Raw genomic sequence first — 13,163 nt, 5'->3', positions numbered from 1 at the left:
GCGGGAGGGAACGGGGAGTCCCACCGTAGCAAGAGGAGTATTTTAGTGTGGGGAGGGATATGATTTATTTAACAACTGATTAATGGAAGAATTCGCTGACTGGGAAAAAAAATACAGTTGCCCCTACATGCACAAAAAATACTGAAAGGATGAAGAATTTAATTATAAGAATGAAACAATTCTTATCCTTATCAAACCACATGAGCAGTTAGCTAATGAGGCCAGCGTTTTCGATTTTATGCCTGCAAAGGAAAGCTAGCTATACTGTGCTTTTGGACACCGGTTCTCCCCAAACTGCAGCCAGGGGAATCATAAACGCTGGTTTATTCATGAGATGCTGGATCAGGCCAAGCAAGCTGGGTGCTGGCTGAGTGTGGCTGGCCCCTGCTCCGCGAGGAACTTTGAAAAGACTGTGCCCAGCTGAAGGGAGCCCACAGCCAAGCCTGGACTCTGGCGCTCCCACCCCAGCCCCAGCTTCGTCTCTCCTGAGCACACCAGTCTCTCTAAGCCTTTGGGTTTCCCCACGTCCTGTTCCCTCTGTGAGGAACACACCCTCACCACAGTTTTGTTTGTTTGTTTGTTTGTTTGTTTGTTTTTTACCTGAAACATCCAATTAACCTTTAAAATTCAACCCAAATTTCAGTTCCCTCCAGGAACCTTCTCTTTCTCCTTCCTTAGGATGGGTTAGATGCACCACATCCGAGCCTCCGTTACACCCCATGGCGAACGTGTCTGAACGTACAGGCCCTCATTCGAGGTGTTAATTCAATGTCGAATTCCTTAAAGAATACACATTCACCCCAGTATCTCTGCATCCCCCATTCTGTGACAAGGGCAGGGGACCCCAGGAGCCTCTGTTTCTCATTCACGTGAATGGCATTTTCGCTGTCAGTTCAGACGTCTTGATTCTTAGCTCATCTCTGTGTCATGTCACTTTGGCCCTAGATCCCTTTGCTGGAATTTTGTGGTGTTTTGAAATGTTTTCATGTTGAGTAGCAATTTCAGAGCATCGACGAGTTACTCAGGGTGCTATTTGTTTAAATGTCAGATCCACGTGATGTGGCTGCAGTCAAGAGTTTCATATCCTAGGCATCTCTTTAAACAACAGAAAACCCAAAAGCTGCCAGATACACCACTGTGTTGTATGGGTTCTTCCATCAGAAAGTTTTTAAACCCTTTTCTTCCTTTCTCAGACAATTATGTTCATGAACTGGCCAACGATAGGACTAGCCACGGATGTGGTCAGACCATGGCCCGAACCCTTTCTTCTTAGGCACTGCCAGCCTCCTCCCAGCTCGCTCCGGACTCCTCTGCCTGCCCCTCCATGCCCTCTCTCAAGCTGCCAATAACTAGTTTTTCTCTAAAACGTGTTTGCGACTGGTCCTCCCCACGTTCGAGAAAGGCCGGCAGCTGTCTCTTCAGCTGGACCAGTGGGGCCTCCCAGGACAGCCCTCCCAGCTCTGCACATGGCCCTGGCTCAGGCCCGCCACCTGTGTGAGATTGGATGTCGTCTTTCTAACATCCGCCTAAGGCACTTCCTTGACCTGCAGCATTCCCAGCAGCTGGACTCATTCATTCATTCATTCGCTCAGTCGCTGTATATCAAGCCTCCAGATAAGATACAAGTCATAGAGGCCGTCTCTTTTACTTCCTTTCGCACCTACGCAAACAGTCCCCATGGATCACAACTTTCCCCAGCATCCTTCCTCAGCATCCACTTCCCATTGGCTCCTGCTTTTCTGAAATTCTTGTTTTGATGTTAAATCTGATACATCATTATGTCTGTACATAGAGATAGCCCATTAAGAGATTTTTAGCTCCTTAAGTGAGCTTACGTTTTTATTACATGTATGTTTTTACCGCCGATATCATAATACTCAGCCACAGTATTCATGAATAGCTGGTGGTTAGTTGGCATCAACATTAAATCAGGCTCTGTCCATATGGATTTCTATGCCCTTCTTGCTGTAGTAGTCTGTTGAGTTGCACCTCCCTAGTCCTATGGTTTATTTCAGTGGCAGGCCCACCCTGCTCTTTTCTGGAGTCTGCATTAAATAGAGCCACAGGCATCTAACAAGTCTTCACTCGATTCTGACGGAGGAAGCGGCTTTGGTGTGCAGGCCACCCAGTGGGGCTCTGGCCAGCTTCTACTGCGCACCTCTTCTCAGTTCCTCTGTCTCCTGAGTACAGTTCTCCTACACTGCAGCTTGCTGTGTGTAAACCCTTCACATGCTGTGGGAATACGTGGTGAACAGATGCACTCGTGTATATCCAGCATGAAACATCATGCTCCTGAGGCTTCAAGAGAACGTACACAGACACGCAATTTTTGGTTTCTACTCCAAAACCTTCTACTCAAAGCATCTTGGGTAACGCAGGTGGTTGAATTTTAGTTTTCTTATGTATAAAATAGATACAATAAATATACTTTCCTTACAAAATGGTTGTATAGGTCCCACAAGGTAGTATATGAAAGCGTTTGTAATGTCCCAAGTGTAAGATGTGTCTGCTCCTATGCGTAGAGGGTCTAGACACCTCAAAGGAAACCTAGCAAGTTAGATAAATGTGGAGGACAATTGCATTTCACGAATTAAACAACATCAAGAGTGAGCCCCAGATGGTGATGTCCTTCCACTATACCTACGCCTCTTGTCTTAACTGCTTAATCGTATTCAACCTCTCAGTTGCAAGAAGAATCTAAATATTATATATTTATATATATACAATATGTGTGCATGTGTGTGTAGTTATATATTATACATGTAATATATATGATATTTAGATTCTTCTTTTAACCGAAAGGTTTATATGTATAAAATATATGTGGTTTATACATGTAAATATGTTTTATACATATACATAAAATATATAAATAAATATATATTTATATATCTTCACTTTCTTGGCTATCTATTATATTCTTGGTAGAAAGTACAACTCAGAAACACACAGAAGTTTCATCAAATCCTTGAAAAGAGAGGAACTGGATAGCACTTCAAGATTCCTCAAAATCTGCCCAGTTGTAGAGGGCAAGGGCCTGCTGCTTTAATGTTCCCTACAAGATGAAGGTCGGTTTATCATGGTTTGAACAATACATTTAGATTGCCTCGTCGTACCCACCCTCTGCCCTTGGAGAGGGCTTCCCTTCATGGAGTGAAACAGGGGGAAAGCCCCATCACTCAAATGCCCGGGGGAGCGAGCCATCCCTGCAGGGCTGGCGGGTGCAGGCAGGATGAGAACATTGATGACTGCTCATCTATCCCCAGATGGAGGTGGACACCGAGGAGAAGCGGCATCGCACGCGGTCCAAAGGGGTTCGAGGTACGTCTGTGCTTCTCTGCTTCCTGAGGCCGGCTCGGGGTCACCTTCGTCCTGTGTGACTGAGGCTTGATTCACTTCACGCCACACTCTCGGTAATTTTCTGCGGAAGAGGGGCCTTGTGATCGATGGTAAATGTTTATCTGTTTCCATCTCTCTGCAGTTCCCGTGGAACCAGCCATACAAGAGCTGTTCAGGTCAGTGCCATGTGGGTAAAATGCCTCCCCATTAGCAGTTTGGAGAATTCACACCTTCTAATGGGCAGGCTGCACTTTTGAGCTTCCCGGTAGCTTGCTCACACCCTGCCGCACTGATGAAATTAATTCCCTCGAGACTTGCTCGTAAAAAGCCTCCCAAATTCCCCCTCCTTTGGATCGTGTGATTTCTCTCCTGTGTCTGGGCTGCCCCCCCTTCTCTTTGCTGCCACAGACACACTCCATCTCACCTGCCTGCCCGTGGCACTGTGTAATCAATTCTTTCCTGTTGCAGCTGTCCCACCCCTGGCTGTGACGGCAGTGGTCATGTCAGTGGCAAATATGCAAGACACAGAAGGTAATGCCTGCATCTTTTTTCCACAATGTGCTGTCTAAAGTGACTTATTTAGGGACCTAGTCTCAATGATGAAATGTGTGGGCAGGTGTGCTTGGAAAGCAATGCACATTATGCTTTCTTTTCCTTCTCTCACTGGAAGTCGGTCTTTGTCTCTTGACAAGGTTCTCAAAACATAAGCTGCTCTATCTCGTGGGCAGAATAGTGATAATCCTAAGGGTGACACACATTCAGACCAGCCTCAACCTAATTTTCTCACCTGCATTCATGGTGCTCAGCACACAGCCACCTACGAGCTCCCCACTCCTTACCAAGGAGCCCCGAGTCTCCTTCTGCACTTCCTCATTCTGGAAGCAGCAGATGCTACACAATGAATGGTCAATTAACATGTGACCTGCTGACCTGTCTGTAGACTCCACTTCCACCATTTAACAGGGTTCATCCTAGGAAACAGCCCATTCTTACATCTGAGCGGCTACCTCTAGAGGTGAAGGTCAGGGTAGATCAAGCTGGCAAGACTGGGACTTCAGTGATCACATCGATCTTGTAAATACGGGCATGTCAGGTCTGTGACAGGAATAGGTGTGGAAGACCTTTAGAAACTAAGGGGGTAGGTGCTGATTGCTCAAAACGTATCATGGTACAATTATATCTTATATGCCTATGGCTGACTGTCAGTTACACATCAGTCCTTTAGATGGTTTTCTGGTAAGCATTTTTTTCCCTATGCTATTCATGAAGATGTCTTTTCAATAGAAAGGTTTCAATTATGATGAGGTAAAAGAGTTTACCGGCTAGGATATGCTTTTAGCTTAACTTTTAAGACCAAGGTGACTCCAGTCCAGCAAACCCTCAGTGAGCAGACCCAGCTCCAACACTGATTCTAAAGCAGGTGCCTCTGCCACACGTTGGGGTGGCCTCTCCTCATGGCCTTGCATTTCATTTCCTTTTCAGTGAAACATTAACTTACGAGTGAAATCAAGCAACTATTTTCGTTGTTCTTCAGTAAAATCAAAGGAAAAATTCCAAACTCCTCCCCAATCCCCATGCTAGCATCTGTGGCAGCAGGGAATGTTTAACGGATGTCCCTCAGGAAACGATTGTCTGATTTCCTCTGTTACACACCAAAGGATTGTGGGCTATTTTTCAGATAATTTTGCAATTTCAATTATTACATTTTGTCAGTTGTATTATGATTGTTATTGCATAAAATAGTAAATTATTGAATTATGTAATTGAAATAAGTACTTAAAATATTATTTTATGAAGAAATGTATATGTCAGCACTTAATCTAAAAGTCTAAAACACTTCATTGTTTATGTTTTCAAAAGAAGTTAGTCACCCATGAGAAAAACTCATTTTCCCCTAATTATCTCTTCATTAGTCAGACTTTATCATATTGTTATATAAAATTAAATTTGGCTACAATTTTATTTTTTCTAATTTTCATGTATACATAGTAGGTGTATATACTTACGGGGTACATAAGGTATTTTGATACAGGTGTGCAATATGAAATAATCACATGATGAAAAGTAGGGTCTTCATCCCCTCAAGCATTTATCCTGCTTGTTACAAGCAATCCAAATATACCCTTTTACTTATTTTTAAATGTACAATTATAAAAAGTTTTAATTAGGTGTGAGCTACATATACTATTATAGCTATAGTTTTACAGGAAAAACCATGATGTTTCCAAATAATTTCAAACATTCATATGTTTAACCAAGGTGCGTTCTACTAATTCTGGTAGGATTGTTGCATAGGTACATACATGGCAATGTGGTGTGCTGTTCCCATCCCCCGGTCACCTATATCTGGCATTTCTCCCCATGTTATCCCTCCCCAACCTCCCTACCACCCACCGTCCCTCCCATAGTCCCCCGCAACAGACCCCTGTGTGTGATGCTCCCCTCCCTGTGTCCACGTGTTCTCATTGTTCAACACCCGCCTATGAGTGAGAACATGCTGAGTTTGATTTTCTGTTCTTGTGTCAGTTTGCTGAGAATGATGGTTTCCAGATTCATCCATGTCCATACAAAGGACACGAACTCATCATTTTTTATGGCTGCGTAGTATTCCATGGTGTATATGTGCCACATTTTCTTTGTCTAGTCTATCACCAATGCGCATTTAGGTTGATTCCATATCTTTGCTATTGTAAACAGTGCTGCAATGAACATATGTGTGCATGTGTCCTTATAATAGAACAATTTATAATCCTTTGGGTATATACGCAGTAATGGGATTGCTGGGTCAAATGGAATTTCTATTTCCCGATACTTGAGGAATCACCACACTGTCTTCCACAATGGTTGAACTAATTTACACTCCCACCAACAGTGTAAAAGTGTTCCTATTTCTCCACATCCTCTCCAGCATCTGTTGTCTCCAGATTTTTTCATGATCGCCATTCTAACTGGTGTGAGATGGTATCTCAATGTGGTTTTGATTTGCATTTCTCTAATGACCAGTGATGATGAGCATTTTTTCATATGTTTGTTGGCCTCCTGTATGTCTTCTTTTGTAAAGTGTCTGTTCATAGCCTTCACCCACTTTTGAATGGGGTTGTTTTATTCTTGTAAATCTGTTTTAGTTCTTTGTAGATTCTGGATATCAGCCCTTTGTCAGATGGGTAGATTGCAAAAATTTTTTCCCATTCTGTTGGTTGCCAGTTCACTCTGATGATTGTTTCTTTGGCTGTGCAGAAGCTGTGGAGTTTGATTAGGTCCCATTTGTCTGTTTTGGCTTTTGTTGCCAATGCTTTCCGTGTTTTGGTCATGAAGTCCTTGTCTATGCCTATGTCCTGAATGGTTCTGCCTAGATTTTCTTCTAGAGTTTTTATGGTGTTAGGTCTTATGTTTAAGTCTTTAATCCATCTGGAGTTAATTTTAGTGTAAGCTGTCAGGAAGGGGTCCAGTTTCTGTTTTCTGCATATGGCTAGCCAGTTTTCCCAACACCATTTATTAAATAGGGAATCCTTTCCCCATTGCTTGTTTTTGTTCAGTTTGTGGAAGATTAGATGGTTGTAGATATGTGGCATTGCCTCCAAGGCCTCTATTCTGATCTGTTTTTGTACCAGTACCATGCTGTTTTGATTACTGTGGCCTTGTAGTATAGTTTGAATTCAGATAGCATGATACCTCCAGCTTTGTTCTTTTTGCTTAGGATTGTCTTGGCTATATGGGTTCTCTTTTTGTTCTCTACGAAGTTTAAGGTGGTTTTTTCCAGTTCTGTGAAGAAGGTCATTGGTAGCTTGATGGGGATACTGTTGAATCTATAAATTACTTTGGGAAACATGGCCATTCTCATGATACTGATTCTTTCTAACCATGAGCATGGAATGTTTTTCCATCTGTTTGTGTCCTCTCTTTTTTCCTTGAGCAGTGGCTTGTAGTTCTCCTTGAAGAAGTCCTTCATGTTTATTGTTAGCTGTATTCCTAGGTATTTTATTGTCTTTGTAGCAATTGTGAATGGCAGTTCATTCTTGATGTGGCTCTCCTTAAGTCTGTTACTGGTGTATAGGAATGCTTGTGATTTTTGCACATTGATTTTGTATCCTGAGACTTTGCTGAAGTTGCTTATCAGTTTCAGGAGATTTTGGGCTGAGACGATGGGGTCTTCTAGACATACAATCATGTCTTCTGCAAACAGAGACAATTTGACTTCCTCCTTTCCTATTTGAATATCCTTTATTTCTTTTTCTTGCCTGATTGCTCTGGATAGAACTTCCAGTACTGTATTGAATAAGAGTAGTGAGAGAGGGCATCCTTGTCTAGTGCCAGATTGCAAAGGGAATACTTCCAGTTTTTTTCCACTCAGTATGATATTGGCTGTGGGTTTGTCATAAATAGCTTTTATTATTTTGAGACACATTCCATTGATACCTAGTTTATTGAGAGTTGTTAGCATATAGGGCTGTTGAATTTTGTCAGAGGCCTTCTCTGCATCTATTGAGATAATCGAGATTTTATCTTTGGTTCTTCATTCGGTGGATTTCGTGTATATTGAACCATCCCCGGGATGAAGCTACTTGATTGTGATGGATAAGCTTTTGGATGTGCTAATGCAATCAGTTTGCCAGTATTTTGTTGAAAATTTTTGCATCTGTGTTCATCATGGAGATTGGCCTGAAGTCATCATTTTGACCATGGCTCATGTTGTATGTAATTATTAGAATGCCAAATATTTTAATACACATAGCTATCTAGAAGAGCTAATGTGGTACAGTTGAAAAAGAACTATTTCCCAGTTACCTGACCAAGATGCTGGCTTGCACTGCACCGCTAATGGACCAGGAGCTCTGGGCAATTTCCTTACAGTCTACAGCCTTTGGTTTCCTCTGTTCTAAAATAAGAGAGCTGCAGACCTTATTACGTAAAACCAGCTCAAACATTTTGTCACTGCGTGAGATTCTCTTGAGAGGAATCTCACTGAGGGTTTTCTAAGCCTTATTGTTTGATGTCTATGTATTATCAGTCATTTTTAACTAGAAGATAAAATTTTAATTTCTTAAAATGTGTTCCTTGATGTATTGGGTAAGACTCCTGGATATATTAACATTTATGACTATTTCTATTTTAAATTTGGAAGTTTCTGGTTATATCTGACTTTTTACTTATTTATTTATTTTGAGATGGAGTCTCACTCTGTTGCCGAGGCTGGAATGCAGTGGCATGATCTCAGCTCACTCCAACCTCTGCCTCCTGAGTTCAAGCAATTCTCCTACCTCAACCTCCTAAGTAGCTGGGATGACAGGCGCCTGCCAACACACCCAACTAATTTTTGTATTTTTAGTGGAGATGGAGTTTCACCATGTTGGCCGGGCTGGTCTCGAACTCCTGACCTCAGGTGGTCCTCCTACCTCAGCCACACAAAGTGCCGGGACTACATATGTGAGTCACCACGCCCGGCCCTGGCATTGCTTTTTACCGGGTTTGAAAGATTGACTGACTCCAAAACCTGCCCCTTCCCGCAGCTCTTCTTGCCTGTATGAGGCGGCACACACTCTGTGAACGTGGCTGTGAGGCTGGCACTTGCCGTGAGGTCCCTGGTGGAAACAGAACAACACCAGGCTTTCTCCAAGTAGCACAAAAGAGGAGAAGCCCGAATTGTGGTTCTGATAAAATTATGCATCATTTTGTGATCTTTTAACAATACATGTTTCCAATGAATGTGTTTATGTTAAGGCTACAAGTTCATTTTGCCAAGTAAAAAGCTGGCATTTTAGTACTTTGAGGTGCTGATGTATTGGAACTTGCCAGGAATAACTGGACGTACACGTGGGTCATCAGCAATGTAAAAAATCAAGTTTTCTGTTTTAGGAAAGGAATACCAAGTGATAAAACAATGTGGGTTATTCTGGGATTTGGCTTTGTTTTGTTTTGTTTTTGAGATAGAGTCTGTCTCTGTCACCCAGGCTAGAATGCAGTGGCGCAGTCTCAGCTCACTGAAACCTGCTCACTGAACCTGCCTCTCCGGTTCCAGCGATTCTCCTGCCTCAGCCTCTTAAGTAGTTGGGATTACAGAGGCACACCACCATGCCCAGCTAATTTTTGTATTTTTAGTAGAGATGGTGTTTTACCATGTTGGCCAGGATGGTCTCGAACTCCTGGCCTCAAGGGATCCACCTGCCTTGGCCTCCCAAAGTTCTGGGATCACAGGTACATGCCACCATGCCCGGCTCATTTTTGTACTTTCAGTGGAGACAGGGTTTCACCATGTTGGCCAGGCTGGTCTCAAATTTCTGCCTTTAAGTGATCCACAGATCTCAGCCTCCCAAAATGGTGGGATCACAGGCGTGAGCCACTGCTCCCGGCCTCGCATTTAGTTTTTACTTTTCAGCATAGGAGATTTTTAAGGAAATCAAGTGTTTCTCCCAATCGTAGTTTACAATATTGTTGCTTTGTAGGACAGACCCTGTGGTAGTTCCTGGGGACCATGCTTTCCCATCTCTGCCACTGCTATGGGGTCTGATGTGGGTCTCAGAAAGCTGTGGGGTCTGGCGGTCTGCGTGGTTGGCCATGCGGCCTCAGTGGTGTGCTGGGTCTCTCTGAAAGTGGCTGGCATGGACTTTCTTTTTAGTGTGATAGTGGTATGTTTGTGGGCCTGTAAGAAATTGAGAGTAGAAGAGAATCAACCAGTACTTAATACCTGGGAAAGAAAATAATTTAAAGAAGGAATTCACAATGTAAAACTCTGGTTAACATTTTTAGGTAGGAGTAAGGTTATAATATGTATTTTAGTGGGTGTTCTACATTAATTTCTGAATCATGTCTTTGAACAAAAGATAATCTCCATAGTTATTTAATAGTGTTAATAGTCTATAAAGAATGTGGAATAACCGATAAGCCTATGTAAAACTACACCTTAAATCAAGTGTATTTTTGGGGCAACCTAAGGAAAAGGAACGCCTAATTTTACTGAAAGCCCGGGATAGGTCGGTGGTCTGAACGTGGTGTTACATTTGGTTCTGGGTCTCTTGGCTCCCAAGCACAAGTGAGAAAGGCACATGGCAGGGCTCCAGGGTCTGGTGAAAGCATCAAGTTGGGTCCTCAGAGACGCAGACACCCTTGGCACTGAAGAAAAAAATGTTTCCATTTCCACTCATCGCCCAGCAAGGATCCAAGCTTGGTCAACCTTTCTGGGCCCTGACACAGGTCATCGGGGCCAGGCCTCCTAGGAAGCCAGCAGATAAGACAAATATTTACCTTCAGAAACATCACTGTCAGCCGGACACCTGAATTTGCCCTTTGTTTTCCCAGCTGAGGTTTTATGTTGTGATATCAGCATATAAATATGACAAAAACACAGTGCCCTTTAGAAGCAGGGCCAGAAGTAATTCTTGCGTCACGAGTGAACCTGCTCAGGTGGTCTTTTCTGCACACGGCCGCCTGAGTCTCTGCGCCTGTGGTTAGGTGGCTATGCACGTGGCTCCGTCCGTTCAGCTGCTCCCTGCGCCTCCATGTTCTCACACCACGCTCAGAGGTGGCCGGGGGCGCTGGTGCCTCGAACCTGGCGTCCAACCACCAGGCTAACAAAGCAAACCTCAGGCTCCTAAGTTCGTTTCCCCGGTTTACTTCCCGTCCCAAGATCAAGGAAGAGTAATTTCCTGTGTTATGACCTTCCAATGGTGCAAGTCAGCCTGGTGTGGCCTCCAGGCTTCTGAAACACAGAAGACAGAAGCTGTTCCCATGCACCTGCCGCTGTTGTTTTATGGATAGGTGGTAGGAAAAAGTGGCCTAAGAGGAACTGACCAACCTTGACCTTGAGGAAGCCGCTGAAGATTCTTCTGTCACCCTCGTAGCAGTGTGCTGGAAGGGAAGGCCCCCTGGAGACAGGAAGAGTGAATCTGCCCAGAGGGCATGATCTGAGCCTCCCTGCCTCAGTGCCAGAGGCCAGGGAGGGGCTGCTGCTGAGCTCATGGCTTGATGCAGGTGGCAGAGCAGGGGAGTATCACAGGGCGGGGCTGGCAGCCTCAGCATTTCCCCGCAGCAGCCGCACACCGAAGCCTGCCATCTCCTGAAGGGCAAAGCCATGTTGGAAGGAAGCACACTTCCCCTCTGCCTGCGTAGCTGACTGGTGAGCAGGGCTCAGGTACGGGCTAAAGAGACATTGTTATTGATCCAGAATATTTCATGAACAGATGCTGGCATCCAGCTAAGATATCACATGTCAACATGTCTACAACAATCTATTTTTGAACATTTGACTAAGATGAGAAATTCTAGGGCCTTATATTCATAGTTTTTTGTTTTTTGTTTTTTGTTTTTTTGCTTTCCATGTTGATATAAAATATTGTATTAACGACGAAGTGCAGCTTGGAGTTTAAAATGGAATTGTCTATGGAAGTGAAATTTAATCATCAAGATAACGGTCAGCTTGCTGTTCTGAAATCCTTTTCCTAAAATTTCCCAAGAAAAATTAGAAATAGGAATAATCAAAATTTGTTACTATTTATTACAGATTAATATTAACTGATTACAGAAATTTGAAAGGCTTCCTTGTGATAGGGACACGCGTGCTAAGACATTTGGAATAAATTGGACACACTTATTTGCAAATGGTGACTTTTGTATGAGCTGCCAAAGCACCCGAGGGAGAGAGGAGATTCCTCCGAATGCCTCATTCTTCCCGTGTCTGTTTTGTGGCCCTCTGGATTTATTTCTGTAATTTAATGGATTTCATTCCCCTTTAGGCTTCACTGGACTGTTTCCGTTATTTGTTTGTTGAGCTCAGGGTTCTGAGGAAATACGGACCCTGCAGCATAGCGTCAGAGCCTCTGCACACTCAACGAACACCCAAAAGTCCTTCCCAATGCAGGGTACACTGAGTCAAATCATTTGACTTGACACTTTAAACTCTTCAAGCGATGGCTTTTCTTTGTCATGAGAACCTGACTGGGGTCCGTCTGGCTTCTGGTGCACGCCCTCACTCAGGCCCTCTGCATTCTGCCTGGCTCCCACCTGCCAGCCGCGCTGTAGCACCGCGGGGTGAATAATTGCCTGTCTTCCCAGGGGCCTGTTCTGGAGCTCGAGTCGAGGGCTTGCTTCCTGATGTATGCACGCCTCATTTGGAGTCTGCCAGCAGCCTAGGGCCTGTATTATTCATGGCTTGACAGAGAGCACTCACTAAAAGCCCTGGAACAGAGCCAGGTGCTGGCTGAGAGATAGCGGAGCGTTGCAACTTGCAACTGAGAGGAGCATCTATAATCCAAAAATAAATTTAAAAAGAAGAAACAGAGGAAGACACAGAGAGAAATAGGAATCCTCTATCTCCCCTTTACCAGTTTCACATAGATAGAAGTTTCATTTGCATTAAAATAAAATATCCTAAAAATAATTGCATTTTTTTCTAACCACGCTTGAAAGTTTAACACAATTTTCCACATTTAATTGCAAAGCTGATTTTAATTAGTAAGGCCCTGCATGTGAAAAATGAAGATCCACTTGGGTGCGGGGAATGCACGGCAGTGTCTGCGGACGCTCTAATTACTGTGCGGCTGCTGTACCGCGGGGCGCTCTGTGGGGTGTTTATGAAAAATTCTGTGCACACAGCCTCCAAACCAGGCTCTCTCTGCTTTCCTCTGTGAATCTGCAACAAGAAATAGCTCTCTTCATTCTGCATGAGACATCACTGTGTACACCTCACCCGACCCGTAAGCTTTATGCACGCCCGTCGTTTTACGATTTGCCACCGATATTATAAATCAGAAGGTAGGGCATGCATATTTTAATGAGTTTGACAACATGGCACAGTTGCACACAGAGTGGAGATTCTGAGGTCTAGGGGCTTA

General features: G+C 43.7%; 1 protein-coding gene across 16 annotated transcripts in view; it reads left to right on the top strand.

Moving 5' to 3' along the window:
• Positions 1-13,163, top strand: part of MYT1L (myelin transcription factor 1 like) — a 548,393-nt gene that overhangs the window by 362,322 nt on the left and 172,908 nt on the right. For all 16 annotated transcript variants that reach the window (XM_039461349.2, XM_039461322.2, XM_074393446.1 and 13 more), the window contains 3 exons: positions 3,267-3,321; positions 3,482-3,515; positions 3,808-3,870. In XM_039461349.2, coding sequence (XP_039317283.1) covers positions 3,267-3,321; positions 3,482-3,515; positions 3,808-3,870 — 152 coding nt within the window. The remainder of the gene's footprint in view (positions 1-3,266; positions 3,322-3,481; positions 3,516-3,807; positions 3,871-13,163) is intronic.

The sequence above is a fragment of the Saimiri boliviensis genome, chromosome 1 (genome assembly GCF_048565385.1).
Source record: "Saimiri boliviensis isolate mSaiBol1 chromosome 1, mSaiBol1.pri, whole genome shotgun sequence".
NCBI lineage: Eukaryota > Metazoa > Chordata > Mammalia > Primates > Cebidae > Saimiri > Saimiri boliviensis.
The sequence above is the reverse complement of the archived record's forward strand: the minus strand, read 5'-3'. Positions and strand labels throughout refer to the sequence as shown.